The 22591-nt window shown below is 45.5% G+C and overlaps 1 protein-coding gene across 2 annotated transcripts in view; it reads right to left on the bottom strand.

Moving 5' to 3' along the window:
- ARNT (aryl hydrocarbon receptor nuclear translocator) overlaps nt 1-22591 on the bottom strand; it is a 117820-nt gene that overhangs the window by 78139 nt on the left and 17090 nt on the right. For both annotated transcript variants that reach the window (XM_082275507.1, XM_082275508.1), the window contains exons 2-4: nt 7941-8046; nt 3628-3672; nt 803-847 (exon numbers count right to left, since the gene is read on the bottom strand). In XM_082275507.1, coding sequence (XP_082131633.1) covers nt 803-847; nt 3628-3672; nt 7941-8046 — 196 coding nt within the window. The remainder of the gene's footprint in view (nt 1-802; nt 848-3627; nt 3673-7940; nt 8047-22591) is intronic.

Below are 22591 nucleotides of genomic sequence, written 5' to 3'. Positions count from 1 at the left end.
ACTGGCAGGGTGGGGTTAACTTTATTGGGGAAGGAGGGGTTAAGTGTGTCCCTATGGGCGTGTTTCTAACTGTGATTGGACATGGCTACTGGTGTAAGAACAGAGATCAACGGTCCTACATAGTAGAACCGTGTGATCTCCATTTTTACACAGAGGAGAATGACAGGTGGCTTTGTTTACATTAGCCGCCTGCCTTTCTCCCTTCACGGCGAACGATCGCGAGTGACCGGCGGACATCGGGTCCGCCGGTCACACGCACTGACTTGTTAGGGAACGAGCGCGGGCCCGCTATTGGCTCACAAGCAAGTGACAGGCTAGTGACGTGCCCATACGTCACTTTGCCTGGCCGGGGCTGTACTTGCGGCGGTCGGCAACCAGTTAAGTACCACCAAAAGAAAGCTCTATTTGTTGGGGAAAAAAAAAGGACATTGATTTTATTTGGGTACAACGTCGCACGGCCCTTAAAGTAACGCAGTGCCGAATCGCAAACAAACAAATGGCCTGGTCATTAAGGGGGCAAATCCTTTCCGGTCCAGAAGTGGTTAAAATTGCCTGCTGTATTCCAAAATAACGTGGCAGGCCTGTGTTATGCTTTGTATCTCCTGTACTCTGCAGTGGTTTTATGTAGAGCACATTCGATACAGAAGTAGATGAGGAAACGCAATAACTAAACTCAATTAAAAGACAATTATTGAAGCAGGAGGGTTCCTGCAATCACACCCACACTCTGATCTGACGCTGGCAGGAAGTCACACAAATGAGATCTGTCTGCAGGAGAAGGTTGTAAACCGACACAGCTTACCTTGCAAACCTCTCCTTGTCATTAGGAAGCTGGTCATCATCACACCTGGAATTCACAAGACATACAAGTTAATTAGACCTAGCAGACTGGCATTTATATGAGCGCCTCTTTGACGCCATGGATAAAACATATCAGTCCTAAATCCATTTTATTTGCAAATAAAAAATTGTGTAAATAGAAAAAAAAATTGTGGTAATAGAATAAAAAATTGTGTTAATAGAATAAAAAAATAGAATAAAAAATAGAATAAAAAAATTGTGTTAATAGAATAAAAAAATAGAATTAAAATAGAATAAAAAAAATTGTGTTAATAGAATAAAAAAATAGAATAAAAAATAGAATAAAAAAATTGTGTTAATAGAATAAAAAAATAGAATAAAAATAGAATAAAAAAAATTGTGTTAATAGAACATAAGCCTAAAAAAAAAAAAAAAAAAAAAAAGCCTGCTATCTATAAAGGAAAAAAAGATAAGAAATTTTTGATCTCACAGGCAATCTTTCAGGGACTAATCAGACTTGTGCATTGCAGTGGCTTGCGGTAGAACGCTTGTTTTGCCATGCGTTACCACAACGTACATACCGCACAGGAAGAACCTGATTGGTTGCAGTGTGTAAATCAATCATCTGGATCATTTTTTTAAGACACTTTAAGGTCCAACTTCAGTACTTAAAAAAAAAAAAAAAAAAAACCCTTGCATGAGGCCCGTGTCCTGCAAGCATTAAATGTTTATGATGTATAGCTGCAATCTTCAAACTACGGCCCTCCAGTTGTTGCAGAACTACACATCCCATGAGGCATTGTAAAACTCTGACATTCACAGACATGACTAGGCATGATGGGAATTGTAGTTCCTGAACAGCTGGAGGGCCATAGTTTGAAGACCACTGATATAGGGTCAGAGGCATATCCTCAATGGGGCCAGATTGAGGATTCAGGTCAGCAGAGGCTTTCTATGGTCTCTGCTTTTAGGGGGCCTCTGATGAGGACCCAGATATAAATAAGACTCTAATGGAGACCCTGATGTAAGGGGGAACTCTGATAGGGGCTCCAATGTAAGCGGAATCTGATGGGGACCCTGATATAAAAGAGGCTCTAATGGGGACCCTGATGTAAAGGTGAACTCTAATGAGGACCCTGATTTAAAGAAGGCTCTAATGGGGACCCTGATGTAATGTAAGGGAGGACTTTAAAAGGGGCTCTGATGTAAAGGGGAACTCTGATAGGGGCTCCAATGTAAGCGAACTCTGATAAAGACCCCGATATAAAGGAGGCTCTAATGGGGACCCTGATGTAAGGGGGAACTCATATAGGGGCTCCAATGTAAGGGGATACTCTGATGGGGACTCCAATGTAAGGGAGGACATTAAAAGGGGCTCTGATGTAAGGGGGAACTCTGATATGGAGCCTAATGTAAAGGAGAACTTTGATAGGAGCTCCAAAGTAAGCAGACTCTGATGGGGACCTTGATGTAAGGGGGAACTATGATGTAGACCCTGATGTAAAGAAGACTCTGATGGAGACCCTGATGTAAGGGGGAACTTTGATCAGGGCTCCAATGTAAGAGGACTCTGATGGGGACCCCAATATAAAGGAGGCTCTAATGGGGACCCTGATGTAAGAGGGAACTCTGATGGGGACTCCAATGTAAGGGAGGACTTTAAAAGGGGCTCTGATGTAAGGGGGAAACTCTGATAGGGAGCCTAATGTACGGGGAAACTCTGATGGGGACTCCAATGTAAGGGAGGACATTAAAAGGGGCTCTGGTGTAAGGGGGGGGGACTCTGATATGGAGCCTAATGTAAGGGGGAACTTTGATAGGGGCTCCAAAGTAAGCAGACTCTGATGGGGACCCTGACATAAAGGAGGCTCTAATGGGGACCTTTATGTAAGGGGGAACTTTGATGAGGACCCTGATATAAAGAAGACTCTGATGGAGACCCTGATGTAAGGGGGAACTTTGATCAGGGCTCCAATGTAAGGGGACTCTGATGGGGACCCTGATATGGGGGACCCTGATATAAAGAAGGCTCTAATAGGGGCTCTGATGACCCCGGAGTTGGGCTTTAATAAATATGACCCAGCTTTGAGGTATTATTTGCAATTATACTCTCAGAAAAGTTGCAGAGTCTGCATCCCTCTAAGGCAGTGATGGCGAACCTGGGCACCCCAGATGTTTTGGAACTACATTTCCCATGATGCTCATGTACTCTGCAGTGTAGTTGAGCATCATGGGAAATATAGTTTCAAAACATCTGGGGTGCCAAGGTTTGCCATCACTGCTCTAAGGGAATATCTAACCAAAAATGACATTTTGTTGCAGGGGATGCCCAAAATCTGACTGGTAGCTTAGTGCAGACTTCTGGGAAAATCAGTGAGCCAATCACACAAGCAGGAAATGTCAAATATTGGGGGGGGGGGGGGGGGGGTGATCTGTACACCATCACACCATCTGTATACAGAACACCTCCAGGTAGCCATATCGCATTTTACAGACAATTACAAGTGCTGCAGATTGCAAACGAAAGGGCATTTTTAATAGCATTCTATTACAATATGACTTGTATATGCTAGATTAATTTTTTATTTGTATATTGTAGATTAATTTATTTCTATTTGCACTTTTGTGGGAAGAAAAGTAGGAGTTACCCTTTAACCCCCCTTCTGTGTCCTCCATAGTGATTTTGCTGCTACCAAGTTCTTTCTAGTGACAGAACTGCAATTGTGACATTGGCCTATTATTACAGGAAGGAAGTCTTCAGATGGTGGATAAACAGGAAGCAATCACAACAATCACTTTAGATATAAAAAAAAAGGAGAAAACTACCTGAGGAATTTATTGCCGGAATCGTCGTCGTCATCAAAATCCAACCTAAGAACAATAAAAATTCACAATGAAAAATACGTAAAATAAAAACCAAGAGTGTTGAGGAAATCAATGAGACCTTCTGCATCACCAAACCCTCCCAGGATCTACAATATACGACTTTCATAAGCTGCTGTTTGCAGCAATCTCAGCGTGCGGGGCCGAACAAATTCCAGCTGTCATGGCCGCTGGAAAAAAAAAGGAGCCCTAGAGCGTCCCTGAGGCCTTCTTCGCACAGATGGCTGCCCTGAGCCCATGGGCCTAACAGCTTGTGGCAAACACAGCCACTGTATATTGTCCTTCGTATATGCATTATGTTTATTGCATGTGTATACCTTTAAGAACCAAGTGTTTGTAGTGGGGGTTGTGTGGAGAGAGTGAGAACTCTTTCACTTGGGACTATCATATGTCTGAGCAGTGTCCCTCAGGAGATGGGTGGCGGTTGGTTATTGTTAAATACCTGCCTTCTATTGTCCTATTGTTTCTGTCTGGCAGAGTAAGGTATTATGGGATGATCAGCTTTGTGTGTGGAATGTCTCGAAGAGGGAGGGGTTTTGGCTGAGTGTAGATCCCTGCGTTTTTCAATAAACAAGGCAGTCTAGTTTTGACCTCCAAGACATGTGTCGTCTGGTTATTGGAGGGTTGGGAATATCATACGCTACCAGGATTATTGTATGCTGTGCCTGACTACCAGTGGAGATATCGTGGATTATACGGCTACTCCGCTACACAGTTCAATTCCATGGCTGTCCTCTTTATGTACCGCTATCTCACGGGGGAGCCAAGGCACAAAAATTAGAGTTTATCGTGGGCAGTCCTGGCAATGAAAGAAACGTATTTGGCCATATTGCAGGCCACATGCCCTCACCATGGGGACAAGGTGCTTTGGGGTGGGGGGCAGTGCCCCCCTGCCCCAAAGCACCCCCCATGTTGAGGGCATGTGGTCTGCAATATGGTCAAATACATTTCTTTCATTAATTTTCATCTAATTTTTGTGCCTTGGCTCCCCTGTGAGATAGTCGGTACATCCATGGAATTTACCTGCGTTAGGCCCGTGGGCTCAGGACAGCCATTTTTACTTTCCTCACATCTGTGTGAATGAGGCCTCAGGGACGCTCTAGCCTGGTATGGTTCTACCCCCCCCCCCCCCCTTTACTGACCTGCCAGGCCACATGCTTGGATAAGGGTCTGGCCCTTTACTGACCTGCCAGGCCACATGCTTGGATAAGGGTCTGGCTCTATACTGACCTGCCAGGCCACATGCTTGGATAAGGGTCTGGCCCTTTACTGACCTGCCAGGCCACATGCTTGGATAAGGGTCCGGCCCTTTACTGACCTGCCAGGCCACATGCTTGGATAAGGGTCCGGCTCTTTACTGACCTACCAGGCCACATGCTTGGATAAGGGTCTGGCCCTTTACTGACCTGCCAGGCCACATGCTTGGATAAGGGTCTGGCCCTTTACTGACCTGCCAGGCCACATGCTTGGATAAGGGTCTGGCCCTTTACTGACCTGCCAGGCCACATGCTTGGATAAGGGTCTGGCCCTTTACTGACCTGCCAGGCCACATGCCTGGATAAGGGTCTGGCCCTTTACTGACCTGCCAGGCCACATGCTTGGATAAGGGTTTGGCCCTTTACTGACCTGCCAGGCCACAGCTTGGATAAGGGTCTGGTATGGGGGGGCACACTGTTTTTTTTTTTAACTTTGGCATGGGATTTCCCATCAAGCTCCATACCAGACTCAAAGGGCATGATATGGATTTGGGGGGGACCCCATGCCGTTGTTTTTAGGGAATTTTACATTGCTAACATTTAGAGATACATGATTCTGGATAAAATGAGAATCACAATTTTTTTTACAAATTACATTTGAAAGACCTCTGCGCAAATACAGGGTGACATAAAATATTATAACGACCGCCATTTTATTCTCTAGGGCAGCCTTTTCCAACCTTTTCAAGACAGAGGATTCCTTGAAATAAATTTCTGGTCTCGGGGAAAAATCTACAACTCATGACACATTGGTGTGACAGTCAGTGGGAAGAATTACCCCCTTACTCTTCTCATTGGGAATACTTACCCCCTTACTCTTCTCATCATTGGGAAGACTTACCCCCTTACTCTTCTCATCATTGGGAAGACTTACCCCCTTACTCTTCTCATCATTGGGAAGACTTACCCCCTTACTCTTCTCATCATTGGGAAGACTTACCCCCTTACTCTTGTCATCATTGGGAAGAATTACCCCCTTACTCTTCTCATCATTGGGAAGACTTATCCCCTTACTCTTCTCATCATTGGGAAGAATTACCCCCTTACTCTTCTCATCATTGGGAAGACTTACCCCCATACTCTTCTCATCATTGGGAAGAATTACCCCCTTACTCTTCTCATCATTGGGAAGAATTACCCCCTTACTCTTCTCATCATTGGGAAGACTTACCCCCTTACTCTTCTCATCATTGGGAAGAATTACCCCCTTACTCTTCTCATCATTGGGAAGAATTACCCCCTTACTCTTCTCATCATTGGGAAGACTTACCCCCTTACTCTTCTCATCATTGGGAGGACTTACCCCCATACTCTTCTCATCATTGGGAGGACTTACCCCCATACTCTTCTCATCATTGGGAGGACTTACCCCCATACTCTTCTCATCATTGGGAAGACTTACCCCCTTACTCTTCTCATCATTGGGAAGACTTACCCCCTTACTCCTCTCATCATTGGGAAGACTTTCCCCCTTACTCTTCTCATTGGGAAGACTTACCCCCATACTGTTGTTATCATCATTGGGAAGAACTACCCCCAAAAAAATGAAGAGGTGAACTAACCTGCTACATCCACCACATCCCCCCCTGGTCCTCGCTGCACTTACTTCCACGGACGATTAGGTTTCACTAACCATGCAGCAGGTGCAGGGGTCCAGGGATATGCCACGACCTTCTTCCCAAGGGAGGCCAGAACAATTCTGATTGGTCAAAGCTGTCACATGCCAGCAGGTGACCAATCAGAATCACTCGATCCATCCTGGAAGAAGGCTTCGAATCCCCAGACCCCTGCACTGGCTCATGGGCAGTGAAAGCTGATCTCCGTTGGGAGTGCAGCAGGGACGTGGGGTGGGAAGGGTGTGCAGTGTTTGTTCACCGTTTCATTTTTTTGTTAAAAGGTGAACTTATATTTTAAAAATAGTTTCTCCTGCAAATATCTGAATAGAAATAAATGTTTCAGATTCGAGTCAATAGAGGCACAAGCCCAGCTGACCTCTACAGCCTGAAATTCCCCTCACAGAAATACAATCACTACTGCACCACTAGGCCATCCGTGTTTACCCAGAACGCCGCTTAGTTGTGCTTACCCAGAGCGCCGCTTAGATGTGCTTACCCAGAGCGCCGCTTAGATGTGCTTACCCAGAATGCCGCTTACTTGTGCTTACCCAGAACGCCGCTTAGATATGCTTACCCAGAGCGCCGCTTAGATGTGCTTACCCAGAGCGCCGCTTAGATGTGCTTACCCAGAGCGCCGCTTAGTTGTGCTTACCCAGAGCGCCGCTTACTTGTGCTTACCCAGAACGCCGCTTACTTGTGCTTACCCAGAACGCCGCTTACTTGTGCTTACCCAGAACGCCGCTTACTTGTGCTTACCCAGAACGCCGCTTACTTGTGCTTACCCAGAACGCCGCTTACTTGTGCTTACCCAGAACGCCGCTTAGTTGTGCTTACCCAGAACGCCGCTTAGTTGTGCTTACCCAGAACGCCGCTTAGTTGTGCTTACCCAGAAGGCTGCTTAGTTGTGCTTACCCAGAACGCCGCTTAGTTGTGCTTACCCAGAACGCCGCTTAGTTGTGCTTACCCAGAACGCCGCTTAGTTGTGCTTACCCAGAAGGCTGCTTAGCTGTGCTTACCCAGAAGGCAGCTTAGTTGTGTATATCCAGTGCGCCGTTTATTTTGTGTTTACCCATTGCACCGCTTATTTTGTGTTTACCCAGTGCGCTGCTTATTTATGCTTACCTAGAACGCAGCTTAGTTGTGCTTACCCAGTGCACCACTTATTGTGTTTACCCAATGCGCCACTTAGTTGTGCTTACCTAGAACGCAGCTTAGTTGTGCATACCCAGTACGCCGCTTATTTTGTGCTTACCTAGAACGCAGCTTAGTTGTGCTTACCCAGTGTGCCGTTTATTTTGTTTTTATTCAATGCGCCGCTTAGTTGTGCTAACCTAGAACGCATCTTAGTTGTGCATAACCAGTGCGCTGCTTATTTTGTGCTTACCCAGTCCGCCGCTTATTTGCTCTCTGCACCATGGACCCTCCAGCCTGTGTGCTAGAACCTGGATTTCCTGAGGCCACTCCCAGAGGTGGGACATCGGACGCCATCTCTATAAGAAATAAAAAGGAAATTTTGTTAAAAGCTGAATTCCAGACACTGAAATTTTTACACTGGTCCAGTTGCAACGCTACTACAGTGACCGCCACTAGCTTCTGGGTACAGTGCTACGCAGCTGCAATGCTGCTTACTGAATACAGGAGGTCGCTCGCTCAGCATGGACGCCATTGAAAGAATATTTTCTATTTTCTCTAATTCTCTAAGTGTTCACTAATTGGACGATGCAGAGATGGTGATGTCACCGCCCTGCCTCTGCAACTCATCCAATCAGAGAATGCAAAGTGTTCCCTAAATGGTACCCATGCCAAGAGAGCAATTTCCTGTTTTCGCAATACAGAAGGGCAGCCGCTAGTCACAAGATCAAAAATCGAGTGGGGATTATTGTAGTAGTGATTTCCAGCTACATACTTACACTGGTCCAAGCTGGATCAATGTATCTACGGAAAGATGCCCATATCAAAACTTTAGCTTTCGATACCCATATTGAAAAGAGCTCATTTACATGTGCGATTCAGGGGGAGGTAAAACCCTGAGGCTAAGCTGCATCTTTACTGCTCATCCTTTTGCTGCTGAGGGTGTACACATGCCGCTATTGCAAAGCTTTACCTTACAGCAAAAGTAGGAATTATACCCGTGTCAATACTGTCCACCGAGTGTAACCCATTCAAGTGAATGGGTGTGCACCGCAACCGCGCAGTTGCGGCGTGGCTTTTAGGTATTATGGGATTAAAAACAGGCAGTAAGGAGGTGATACAAAGAGAGAGTCTACATTGCTATCCCTTTAAGATGTGAACCACTTTTGGAAATTCCAGATGGGTAAATATTTTTTTTATTTTTTTTTTATGGCGACTTTTTTCAAACAAGAAGGGCTTCTTTCACGCAGAAAATGACTTCCATGTGCCGTGCAGGTCTGTGTTTTGCGGGCACAGGGATGCACAGGTGTTGCATGGAACCACATGCCTGCAGTCCCATAGATATCTACTGGGCCATGCATGCCATCATTGGTGTCAGTGGGAGGAATAGTGCCCCATCATTGGTATCAGTGGGAGGAATAGTACCCCATCATTGGTATCAGTGGGAAGAATAATGTCCCATCATTGGTGCCAGTGGAAGGAATAATTCCCCATCATTGGTATCAGTGGGAGGAATAGTGCCCTTCATTAGTGCCAGTGGGAGGAATAATATCCCATAGTTGGTATCAGTTGGAGGAATAGTGCCCTTCACTGGTGTCAATGGAAGGAATAGCCCCCCCCCCCCATCATTGGTATCAGTGTGGGAGGATAATGCCTCATCCTTGGTGTCAGTGGGAGAAATGGTGCCCCACCATTGGTATCAGTGGGAGAAATGGTGCCCCACCATTGGTATCAGTGGGAGAAATGGTGCCCCACCATTGGTATCAGTGGGAGAAATGGTGCCCCACCATTGGTATCAGTGGGAGAAATGGTGCCCCACCATTGGTGTCAGTGGGAGAAATAATGTCCCATGATTGACATAAGTGGGAGGAATATTTCCCCTTTAATTGCATCAGTGGGGGGGGGGGTGATGCCCCACTTTTGCTGACAGTGGAGAGAATAATGCCCCAAGGGCTGGATAAAAGGCAAGGAAAGGGCTGCAGTTTGGGGACCACAGATGTAGAACATAGATAAGGAATAAAAGATAAGGAAGCTGCTACCGATCGGCTTCTTTACAACCACCCTGTCGAGCTTTCTTCACTCAATCAGCATGTAAAAAAATAAAAAAAGACTAATCTATGGGTAACTTCAGTAGCTGGGTACATGTTCAGCAGATGAGCAGTGAGCGTTATTCCCTGCATGTGGGGTCTTTCAAGGGAGAAAACACAGGAAAATGTTCATGTATTGCATATGCTCTCCACCTATTCCAGTGACCTTCACTTTTAGATCTCCATTACTATATATAACCTCCAGAAAAGGAAACTGTTCACTGTTACATTTTTTTTTTTTTTGCTTTATTTTTACTCCTTCATATACTTTACTCATATTACACAGTGTCTTCACATGGAAGAAAGAGGTTCAGTCCATCTAAAATTGCTATTTTAGTGATAGGTGGCGCTGTGCTGAGTCAGCCCGGGATTATTAAATATTTTTTCTTCTCCAATGAGATTCTTTTGCCATAGTCCCAGACTCGGTTCCACTTCACCTGCGTGGGAGTTTTGTTCCCCATCCACCTTTGTGTGTTCCAGCTCTTCCTGTAAGATTCTCCATCAAATAAAATCATGAAAAACCATAAGGCATGGTGGGAACCCCTCATGATGACCACAGCAGGTGTACAGACCCAGGAACTCAGCATAAGGATGGTAGGAACCCCTCATAATGAGCACAGCAGGTGTACAGACCCCTCTCAGCACTGCAATAGTGGAGTCCATCAACCAGCCCCTTGATGACGTCCCCTGGGACGAAACACGTCTTGGACACTCCAGCACAGCAGGTGTACAGACCTGGGAACTCAGCACAGGGATGGTGGGAACTCCTCATAATGGGCACAGCAGGTATACAGACCTGTGAACTCAGCACAGGGATGGTGGGAACCCCTCATAATGAGCACAGCAGGTGTACAGACCCCTCTCAGCACTGCAATAGTTGAGTCCATCAACCAGCCCCTTGATGACGTCCCCTGGGACGAAACACGTCTTGGACACTCCAGCACAGCAGGTGTACAGACCTGGGAACTCAGCACAGGGATGGTGGGAACCCCTCATAATGGGCACAGCAGGTGTACAGACCCCGGAACTGAGCACAGGGATGGTGGGAACCCTCATAATGGACAAAGCAGATGTACAGACCTGGGAACTCAGCACAGGAATGGTGGGAACCCTTCATAATGGGCACAGCAGGTATACAGACCTGGGAACTCAGCACAGGGATGGTGGGAACCCCTCATAGATGGGCCAGCAGGTGTACAGACCCAGGAACTCAGCATAGGGATGGTGGGAACCCCTCATAGATGGGCCCAGCAGGTGTACAGACCCAGGGACTCAGCATAGGGATGGTGGGAACCCCTCATAGATGGGCCCAGCAGGTGTACAGACCCGGGAACTCAGCACGGGGATGGTGGGAACCTCTCATATTGGCCACAGCAGGAGAACAGACCTGGGAACTCAGCACAGGGATGGTGGGAACGCCTCATAATGGGCACAGCACAACAGACCCAGGAACTCAGCACAGGGATGGTGGGAACCCCTCATAATGGGCACAGCAGGTGTACAGACCCGGGAACTCAGCACAGGGATGGTGGGAACTCCTAATAATGGACACAGCAGGAGAACAGACCCAGGAAATCAGAGCAGAGATCTGGCCAGCACAATCCTCGGGAGATATAAGACATTGTCAGGTGGTTTAACTCTCCTGCATCAATCAGAAACTGAAATATCAGGATTGGCTGTACCGGCCCAGTTATGGAAGAACCCAAATTAACCTACCAGCATGTTTTTTGGAATGTAGAAAGACCATGGAAGGAGGAAACCCAAACAGACACAAAATCAAACTCCAAATATCCAGCTTAAAAAATAACAGTTGTACAGGCTCCTCCCCTAAATTTGCTTATTTTGATTTCACTGCACACTGTGAGCTTCCTACCATGTGCATCAGAAGCTGCAGCAAGTCAGATAGAACCTGCCTCATTATGGCTGGAGGACATCCAGCATCATCTTGCTTTTTCTTCCCCCATCCTGACTGTCCCTGGCCTGTTCCTTTCATTCAATGGATTCCAGCCCTGTCAATCACAGAGGTTCAGTATTCCATGTGGGCGTTACTTAGGGTGGTCTCTATGCAAATGCTGCCTGTCTACAAAACACCCACTTGCCTAAACCCCTTTATAACTACTTTTATCATCACTTTAATTGGGTCTCCTAAACCAGCCTTTCTCAACCAGTGTGCCGCGGCACGCCAGAGGTTCTAAGGTGTGCCACAGGATCATGGGAGAGAAGGGCTATCAGATGAGCCCTATCTCCTGATCCCCTGCCAAACTGTACATCAGCACTGATAGAGAGCTCGGTCAGCCTCAAAAGTGAAAGTAAAAGGGGGGAAAGTGTGCTGTGCTCTCTGCTTCCCCCTACAGTGCCAAGAATTTATGGCGCAATTTTGCGCGTGTTCCGCGACACACAGTAACATGACACAAGCCTTGGACAGGGGTGCCTCAAGACTGAAAATGCTTTTCAAGGGTGCCCCAACTGGAAAAAGGTTGAGAAACACTGTCCTAAACTCTCCATGACAGCAACACGGCACAATATTTACTTTCCATATCATGGCAAACACCACCAACCCATCATAAAGTGCTGTCTTCTACAGCTCTTCCATAATCATCCATACTCTCTGCACCTTTTCATAAAGCTTAAAGCGGTATCCCCCCCCCTCCAAAAATGAAAAGTCAGCAGCTACACATACTGTACACATACTGTAGCTGCTGACATTAGGACACTTACCTGTCCTGGAGTCCAGCGATGTCGGCACCCCAGCCAATGTTTCCATCCGCTGACGGATGCTGCCGCCATTGCCATTAAGGGAACCCAGCAGCGAAGCCTTGTGGCTTCACATCCGGGTCGGTACTGCACATGCGCGAAGCGAGCTGCGCTCTTTTATTGGCCTAGAAGCAGAGGAGGGAGGGCGGAACTTCTGACATATCTCGCCGCGGCGAGGTCTGACAGAAGTGGGGACAGAGTACCAGTCAAAAACAGTAGATAGATGAGCGGAAGTTCCACTTTTGAGTGGAACTCCGCTTTAACACCTCACATTTTGTGAATGTTAACCACTTGCCTACTGGGCACTTTCACCCCTTCTGCCCAGGCCAATTATCAGCTTTCCGTGCTGCTGCACGTTGAATGACAATTGCGCGGTCCTACAACACTGTACCCAAATAACGGAATTTTTGTAAAATCTTACCGTAAAATTCCTTTCTCTGAGTCCTCCGACAGTCGCCGCCCCTTCCCAAGTCTTCACCAATGGGGTATTGACCTTTGCTCCGCAGGAGTAGCTAGGCAACAAGAATTGTTAATAACAAAAGCTTTTAGCATAGACACACCCCTAGGGGCTGTCCCCTCAGTCAATACCTCCCTGCACCAGCATTCCCAACTCAGTTTGGTAGCATAGCAGTAAGAGTACACAAAAACCCCAAAAGAGGGGCGGGGGGGCGGCGACTGTCGGAGGACTCAGAGAAAGGAATTTTACGGTAAGATTTTACAAAAATTCAGTTTTCTCTTACGTCCTCCGACAGTCGCCGCCCCTTCCCAAGTCTTCACCAATGGGACGTCCCAAAGCAGTGTAGACCTGAGGGGTGGGAGACGCAGCCGCAGAAAAGCAACGCAGTACCCACATCAGAGAAAGGAACCTTACACACAGTAAGAGAACCAACTGGGCAACAGGAAAAACATGCTCAACAGGAGCAACAACCCAGGAAAAAACAAGTAACCCAGGGGTAAAACACCCCAACAGCCAAGGACCCAAAAACAGGGGTCCCTAAGGCACTGCATGAACATCTTCATCCGAAGAACCCTAAACTAAAGCTGACAAAATAACAGCTAGTAAAGAAAAGAAAAATACTTGAAATAAAATCAAAAAGGGTAGAAGGCTGAGACTGAAGCCCCAGCACAGGAAAGCCTGCTACTCCTAAGCTAGGCAAGATCAAACTGAGTTGGGAATGCTGGTGCAGGGAGGTATTGACTGAGGGGACAGCCCCTAGGGGTGTGTCTATGCTAAAAGCTTTTGTTATTAACAATTCTTGTTGCCTAGCTACTCCTGCGGAGCAAAGGTCAATACCCCATTGGTGAAGACTTGGGAAGGGGCGGCGACTGTCGGAGGACGTAAGAGAAAACATTTTTAACACTAATAGAGCTTTATTTTGGTGGTATTTTTTCACCACTGAAGTGTGTCCTGGGTTCCTCCAGGTGCACAACAACAATACCCGGCCTCATGTGGCGAGAATGTATTCAGACCGCACCCCAGAAACATAATTTCCTGCTTGTGTGATTGGCTCACCAATTTTCCCAGAAGTCTGCCTAAGATACAAGTCAGATTTCTGGCATCCCCTGCAACAAAAAAATTTCATTTTTGGTGAGATACTCCCAATAGGAACACGTCTAAAGGGATGCAGGCCCAGCAGCTTCCCTCATTAGAGCCCTGCAGCTGCCATAGCGGATAGATAATTATGAAACCACTCCCATTAGACCCACTCAGCACAGAGGAACAAACTGGGATTTCTTCAGAATAACAAAAGTTAGGAATCTGCAACAAATTTTGTTAAAATCCTTGTAATGTACAAAGATCACCCAAAGGGGAATGTTTTTTTTTTCTAAACAAAAGTGGAGTTATGCTTTAAGGCAACAGAACGTTTAGATCAGGGCTTGACAAATTTTCCTGAAATCTAGGAGCCAGCTAAGCCCCCGTTCACACTAAGGCGACCTGTGAGGCGACCTGGTTGCCTCACAGGTCGCCGTAGGTCACCTCCCATAGGGAAGCTGCAGACCCGTTCTAATAGGAGCGACACAAGTCGCTCCGACTTAGAAAAAGGGTCCGGAGCTTCTTTGGGGCGACCAGGAGGCGACCGCCATAGACTTCAATGTTATGAAGTCCGTGGCGGTCGCTCCGAGGTCGCGGCGCGCTGCTCGCACCGCGACTTCGGAGGTCGCGGTGCGAAGTAGCGTCGCTTGCATGTGAACGGGGCCTAAAAAAGTTAGGAGCCAGTTTTTTTTTTTTTTTTAAACAAACAACCAAGCTTTATTTCCAAAAAAATAACATACTTAATTTACACATAAATACGACTAGAACCCCACTCTCCTCTATAGCACAATCGGATGGAAACAGACCGTCTGTCTGTTTCCATGCACTGCCATCTGATCCGATCCATGGGATGGATAGAAAATAAAACCACCATCCGTCTGTTTTTGGCGGACAGGATCAAATGGCTGCAGATTACTGCTCCATAGAGGAGACTGAAGGGTCCGATCAGGTCTGCCTGAAAAACTGACAGGCGGACCTGATCAGACAGCCCGTGTGAAAGGGGCCTTCGGCTGTGGGCATGGCGATGAGGGAAAAAAAAAAATTATTATATAATATACAATTTTTTTTATAATAATTGAAAAAGAAAAAAATAGAAAAATATTTTTTTTTTATAATTGAAAAAAGAAAAATATTTTTTTTTAATAATAATTTAAAAAAATATATATTTTTTTTTTAATAAATTAAAAAAAATAAATTAATAATAATAACCACACTCCCTGTCCACTTACCTTTTAAGCAAAGGTAAGTGGACAGGGAGATGAAGCCTGCAAAAACTTCCCTCTCATCTCCTCTTGGGGGAAGGAGATGGGCAGGCATTGAGGACAGGCAGGGGAAACAGCCATTCGTTTACTGCTTGTCAAACTCCCGGCCACCACAAGAGGGCGCCAGTTCCCCGTTCTCTCACTGAAGAAAGCCGTGCACTCGGTGAGTGGTTGGGGGGGCGCAAAAGGGACAGGACACCGCTTGCAGTGCACCCCAGGCGCCAGGTCGCTAATTCTAGTCGCCAATGCGACCTGGCGCCCGGGGTTTGTCGAGCCCTGGTTTAGATGTGAATGGGGGTTATTGAAATGAATAGGATTTGTCTTGTTGGCCGTTTTTAAAGCTGAGCCTTAGAGCAGAAAATTGCCCAATACCGCCTAGATGTGAACAGAGTCTAATGTCTCGTTTCCACTGAGCAGTACGGTTTGGTACAGTTCAGTATGGTTCGGAACGGTACACCTTGATCAGGCTTGCGTTTCCACCGCCGACAGTACCCTTACATGATAGGCATGGTGTACCCGGAAAGTAGTGATCGACATCACCGATAGGCGTGGTGTATGCCAAAAAGTAGAGAATTCTCACGCGAAAAAGAAAGCTACACAGCGAACAACAATGGAGGAAGCAATCCATCCGCCGGAACCCCTCTTCAGCCATCCTCTCAGAAACATGCTGGAACACCTTGCCATTGAGTTCCCTCTTCCCCCTTTCCTCGCTGACGATACCCAGGAAGATCTGCACCTCCTGGGTCGATCAAGCTTCCCTGCGCACCGACATTTGCGTTGCTTCCGTAAACATTATAAATGGCGCCTGCGGAAGGGACGATTCTCTCTCAACCAATCAACATTCTGCAGAGTGTAGCTCCACCCTGTTGGTACAGTACGATTGTGCTTGGTACCCCAACGAAAGGGTCTCAGAACAGTGGTATGGTTGGGAATTAGGGTACCATTCACAACTTTTGACAATGGAAACGGCAAAAATTGCGCACCGAACTGGACCAAACCGCTAAGTGGAAATGAGGCATAAGGGAAAGATGAGTAAGAACAGCATGATTTTCAAACCCCAGGACTGCTGCACTTGGCCTCGTAGATGGTAAAAATAGATCACTCAGAGAGGTAAGTACATGGGTGGGGGGTGAACCAGAGGGTGTAGTGCAGGGGTCTTCAAACTATGGCCCTCCAGTTGTTCAGGAACTACAATTCCCATCATGCCTAGTGATGTCTTTAAATGTCAGAGTTTTTCAATGCCTCGTGGGATGTGTAGTTCCGCAACAGCTGGAGGGCCGTAGTTGGAGGATCCCTGGTGTAGTGTGTTCACCTTTTCTGCAACCATGAACACTTTAAACCGCCCCCCCCCCTTCTCCCTCACAGTCCACGATTTCACGCATGCACAGCAGGAGCCCATCTGTGAGTGATCACAAAGCGAAAGCCAGCTCCCAAATCCAAGATGGCAGCAAAGACGATCTGAAGCCCTGCGGCGTGGAAGACAATGCTGGTATTAACGGGCTGCCAAGGCTGTGCTTCCTAAACATCAGCAGCTACAGTACTTGAAGTAGTTTTTGCATAGCTGGGTGAGGTTCCTCTATACCAGGGGTCTTCAAACTATGGCCCTCCAGTTGTTCAGGAACTACAATTCTCATCATGCCTAGTCATGTCTGTGAATGTCAGAGCTTTACAATGCCTCATGGGATGTGTAGTTCCGCAACAGCCGTAGTTTGAGGATCCCCGCTCTATACCTTTTACAATGACACAGGAACATTTAAATACAGAATTAGGAATACTATTGCTGTCCTCTTGATAAAAAGGTAAATAATATATTAAAGTTTACTAATCCTTTAAACCACTTTTATAGCTGAACTAAAATGTGTGCATGACAGAAAGACTTTACAACTGGGAGGATTTCTCAAATAGACGAGAACTGTAAATCTGTCCGATTAAAGCTTCAATCAGTGGAGTGCAATGGGATTTACAGAGAAATGCAGTTTTAAAGGGAACGTGTACTGATTGTGTGTATACAGGTGTGTCTCATAACATTAGAATATCATCAAAAAGTTAATATAGTTCAGTAATTCAATTCAAAAAGTGAAACTCGTATTTTATATACAAACCCAATTCCAAAAAAGTTAGGACTGTATAAATTGTGAGTTAAAAAGGAATGGACTAATTTACGAATCTCATAAAACTAATATTTTATTCACAATATAGATAACATATCAAATGTTGAAAGTGAGACATTATGAAATGTCATGCCAAATATTGACTCATTTTGGATTTCATGAGAGCTACACATTCCAAAAAAGTTGGGACGGGTAGCAATAAGAGGCCGGAAAAGTTAATATATGGAAGAGCTGGATGACCAATTTGCAACCTATTAGGTCAATTGGCAATATTATTGGGCATAAAAAGAGCCTCTCAGAGTGGCAGTGTCTCTCAGAAGTCAAGATGGGCAGAGGATCACCAATTCCCCCAATGCTGAGGCGAAAAATAGTGGAGCAATATCAGAAAGGAGTTTCTCAGAGAAAAATTGCAAAGAGTTTGAAGTTATCATCATCTACAGTGCATAATATCATCCAAAGATTCAGAGAATCTGGAACAATCTCTGTGCGTAAGGATCAAGGCTGGAAAACCATACTGGATGGCGGTGATCTTCGGGCCCTTAGACAGCACTGCATCACATACAGGAATGCTACTGTAATGGAAATCACAACATGGGCTCAGGAATACTTCCAGAAAACATTGCCGGTGAACACAATCCACCGTGCCATTCACTGTGCCGGCTAAAATGCTATAGGCCAAAAAATAAGCCATATCTAAACATGATCCAGAAGCGCTAGCGTTTTTTCTGGGCCAAGGTTAATTTAAAATGGTCTGTGGCAAAGTGGAAAACTGTTCTGTGGTCAGACGAATCAAAATTTGAAGTTCTTTTTGAAAAACTGGGACGCCATGTCATCCCGACTATAGAGGACAAGGACAACCCAAGTTGTCATCAGCGCTCAGTTCAGAAGCCTGCATCGCTGATGGTATGGGGCTGCAGTGCATTGTGGGACCGAAGAAGATGGAAGAGGACACAGAAGAGGATCGCGCTGGCTTCAAGCTGCCCACACCTGAGATGGCAGCGCTGGACAATACTTTTTCAAGGTAAGTATTTCTTCTAAAAGGTAAGTGCAACCCGGGACAGATCAGAGGCTATCCATTGTGGAATGCACTAGCCCTGACTGTCCCGGGGGTATTTTTATTAAAATAAGCTTTCCCAGGGTGGAACTCCGCTTTAAGAGTCAAAGAGGGGGTGCCAGTGTGAAAGAGCCCTACTACTATCAAATATTGGCCACCAGTGGCTTTCAGTCCTTGTGCACTTCTATGCAGGAGTAGCAGGAATCCCCTACAAACCTATAGGATCATACTTTTTCTATATACAGGCTGTGAGGGACGGGGGAGGAAACTGTGCAGGACCTTCGTGAACTTCCTAATTTCACATCCTTCTGCTTTTCTGTTAATTTATTTTTCTCTCTGGCTAGCTGTAAACAGGATGCTTACTATGACAGTAAGTGTTAAAGATCTGCCATTGCATCATATGGCTGCTTATGAGATGTCCCTTTTGTATTTATGAGCCTCATGTGCTTCCGGAGAAGTTCGGAGTGGATTCCATATATTTGGCTTGAGGATCCTTAGGAATCGAAAAGGTACCTGTGTCCCAACAGCTAAAGGATAGTGCCAAGCTCATCTGACCTTCTGTATGGGGGGGTCCTCATCCTGGGGTAAGAGGCAGTGCGTTTAGATGTTGGTGGTGGCTCTACTTGGACCTTTTCACTCAAGTTCCATTCGCACTTGCTTCTTCAATTACTCGATCCTTTTAGATCTGCTTGGACCTTTTTTAACCACTTTACCACCGGAGGATTTTGCGGTCTTACGTCCAGGCCACTTTTTGCGATTCGGCACTGTGCGACTTTAACTGACAATTGCGTGGTCGTGCAACGCCGTACCCTTACGACATTTACGTCCTTTTTTCCCCACAAACAGAGCTTTCTTATGGTGATATTTGATCACCTGTGCGATTTTTACTTTTTGCGCTATAAACAAAAAAAGAGCGTAAATTTTGAAAAAATAACAATATTTTTCACATTTTTTTATACGAAATTCCCCCCCAAAAAAATGTAAAAATCAACATTTTTTTAAATTTTTGGCCAATTTTTTTTCTGCTACCTATGTTTGGTAAAAAAAAAAAAATCACAATAAGCGTATTTTGATTGGTTTGCGCAAAAGTTAATGCGTTTACTAACTAAGGGAAAGATTTCTGTCATTTTTGGTGTTTTTTTTTTTAACGAGTAATGGCGGCGATCTGCGTTTTTTTGCGGGACTGCGACATTGCGGCGGACAGATCGGACCCTTGACTGACATTTTTGACACTTTTGGGGGTACCAGTGACATTACTACAGTAATCAGTGCTATACATATGCACTGTTACTGTAAAAATGACACTGGCAGGGAAGGGGTTCATTTTATTGGAGAGGGAGGGGTTAATGTATGCCTGGTGCTTACTAACGTGTGGGGGGAGGGGACTGAGTGACACAGGGACAGATCGCATGTTCAGCTATGCAAGCACAAGCAGGCGGATCTCCACACTCGATTCCCCGACGATCGGGGAAGAGCAGCGGGCGATTGCCGCTGCTCCTCCCCTGGCCCGACTCCCACTGTGACTGAATACAGCGGGAGCGCGCCGCCGAGAAAGGGGAGTGTCTAGCGACGTAGGTCTACGTCGCCAGACGATAACGAGCCACTTTGCCGCAGTAGAGCTCTAGTGAGCAGACGGCAAGTGGTTAAAAAAACATCAGCGCTGCACCGTTTCAGGATTGTGAAATAAAATAGATAAATCATGGGGCGCCCTTATTTCCTGGTTCAAAGCTCCCCTGCCTGATCCACCTCATTTCTCCATTCTAATAGGATGTTATGTGCCATTCAAGGAGGTGTCATTCCTGACCTCATGGGGTTCTTCTCCCCACAAGCTTCTATTACATCCTTATTGTGGCAGAGCCAAACAAGAATGCATTATTCACTCACACAGATCTATGAATAGAAGACTACAAGAACTTCGCAAATCCTTTGCAGTCAATTACAGCCTGAAGTCTGGAACGCATAGACCTCACCAGACGGGTTTCATCCCTGGTGATGCTCTGCCAGGCCTCTACTGCAACTCTCTTTAGTTCCTGCTTGTTCTTGGGGCATTTTCCCTTCAGTTTTGTCTTCAGCAAGTGAAATGCATGCTCAATCGGATTCAGGTCAGGTGATTGACTTGGCCATTGCATAACATTCCACATCTTTCCCTTAAAAAAACTCTTTGGTTGCTTTCGCAGTATGCTTCGGGTCATTGTCCATCTGCACTGTGAAGCGCCGTCCAAGGAGTTCTTAGGCATTTGGCTGAATATGAGCAGATAATATTGCCCGAAACACTTCAGAATTCATCCTGCTGCTTTTGTCAGCAGTCACATCATCAATAAATACGAGAGAACCAGTTCCATTGGCAGCCATACATGCCCACTCCATGACACTACCACCACCATGCTTCACTGATGATGGTATGCTTTGGATCATGAGCAGTTCCTTTCCTTCTCCATACTCTTCTCTTCCCATCACTCTGGTACAAGCTGGTACAATCTTGGTCTCATCTGTCCATAGGATGTTGTTCCAGAACTGTGAAGGCTTTTTTAGATGATGTTTGGCAAACTCTAATCTGGCCTTCCTGTTTTTGAGGCTCACCAATGGTTTACATCTTGTGGGGAACCCTCTATATTGGTGAAGTCTTCTCTTGATTGTTGACTTTGACACACATACACCTACCTCCTGGAGAGTGATCTTGATCTGGCCAACTGTTGTGAAGGGTGTTTTCTTCATTAGGGAAAGAATTCTTCGGTTATCCACCACAGTTGTTTTCCGTAGTCATCCAGGTTTTTTTTGGTGTTGATGAGCTCACCGGTGCGTTCTTTCTTTTTAAGGATGTTCCAAACAGTTGATTTGGCCACACCTAATGTTTTTGCTATCTCTTTGATTGGTTTGTTTTGTTTTTTCAGCCTAATGATGGCTTGTTTCACTGATAGTGACAGCTCTTTGGAGCTCATATTGAGAGTTGACAGCAACAGATTCCAAATGCAAATAGCACACTTGAAATGAACTCTGGACCTTTTATCTGCTCCTTTTAAATGGGATAATGAGGGAATAACACACACCTGGCCATGGAACAGCTGAGTAGCCAATTGTCCCATTACTTTTGATCCCTTAAAAAGTGGGAGGCACATATACAAAACTGTTGTAATCCCTACACCTTTAACCTGATTTGGATGTAAATACCCTCAAATTAAAGCTGAAAGTCTGCAATTAAAGCACATCTCGTTTCATTTCAAATCCATTGTGGTGGTGTATAGAGCCAAAAAGATTTTAAAAAAAGTGTAGATGTCCCAATATTTATGGACCTGACTGAAATCAGCTGATCGTATGTGTCCTATCACACAAAGAGTTCTGTGTTTACAAACACACTGTGTACATAGGAACAGAAATCTGTCTGTTTCTTCTTCCTGAAACGCAGGGATAAAAAACAGCCAGATCAGAAAGTAAAAGCAGCACACATTTCACATTGTTAGACCCACAGTTAACCCCTTGATTGCCCCCCTTCCCAGACAGTGTCATTGGTACAGTGTCAATTTACAGCATTATCACTGATCACTCTATTAGTGTCACTGGTGACGTCAGTGTCTGTTAGTGACCCTCTCAGCCAGTGTCATTTAGCACCAGATTGCCCACCACACTATCACAGTCCCACTATAAATCACTGATTACGCCCATTTCCAGTATAGCATCTATAGCTATGTCATCTCCAGTATACATTTCATAGTTTGTAGATGACATAACTTTAATATACACTTATTGGGATTTTGTTTTTTTGCAGCAAAGGCATCTAGCAAAATAAATTTTGGCCTAAAGTTAAGAATTTAGATTTTTTTTTTTTATGTGATAAAGTAGAAAATATTTAAATTTTTTTTTTTTATAGAACAAAAGATAAATAAAAAACCCAGCGGTGATCAAATATTGCCAAAAGAAAGCCCTATTTGTGCAAAAAATAAAATAAAAAAAAGGATATTATTATTATTATACAGGATTTATATTGCGCTTTACAATATGAGGGAAGACAATACAGTTACAATACAATTCAATACAGGAGGAATTAGTGCCCATTCACACTACCGCGACTTGTCAGCCTGACAAGTCGCGGTCTAGTCTGTGCTAT

This window comes from Pelophylax lessonae (genome assembly GCF_965119305.1).
Source record: "Pelophylax lessonae genome assembly, chromosome: 13".
Classification (NCBI taxonomy): domain Eukaryota; kingdom Metazoa; phylum Chordata; class Amphibia; order Anura; family Ranidae; genus Pelophylax; species Pelophylax lessonae.
This window is presented reverse-complemented; position numbering and strand designations above follow the sequence as displayed.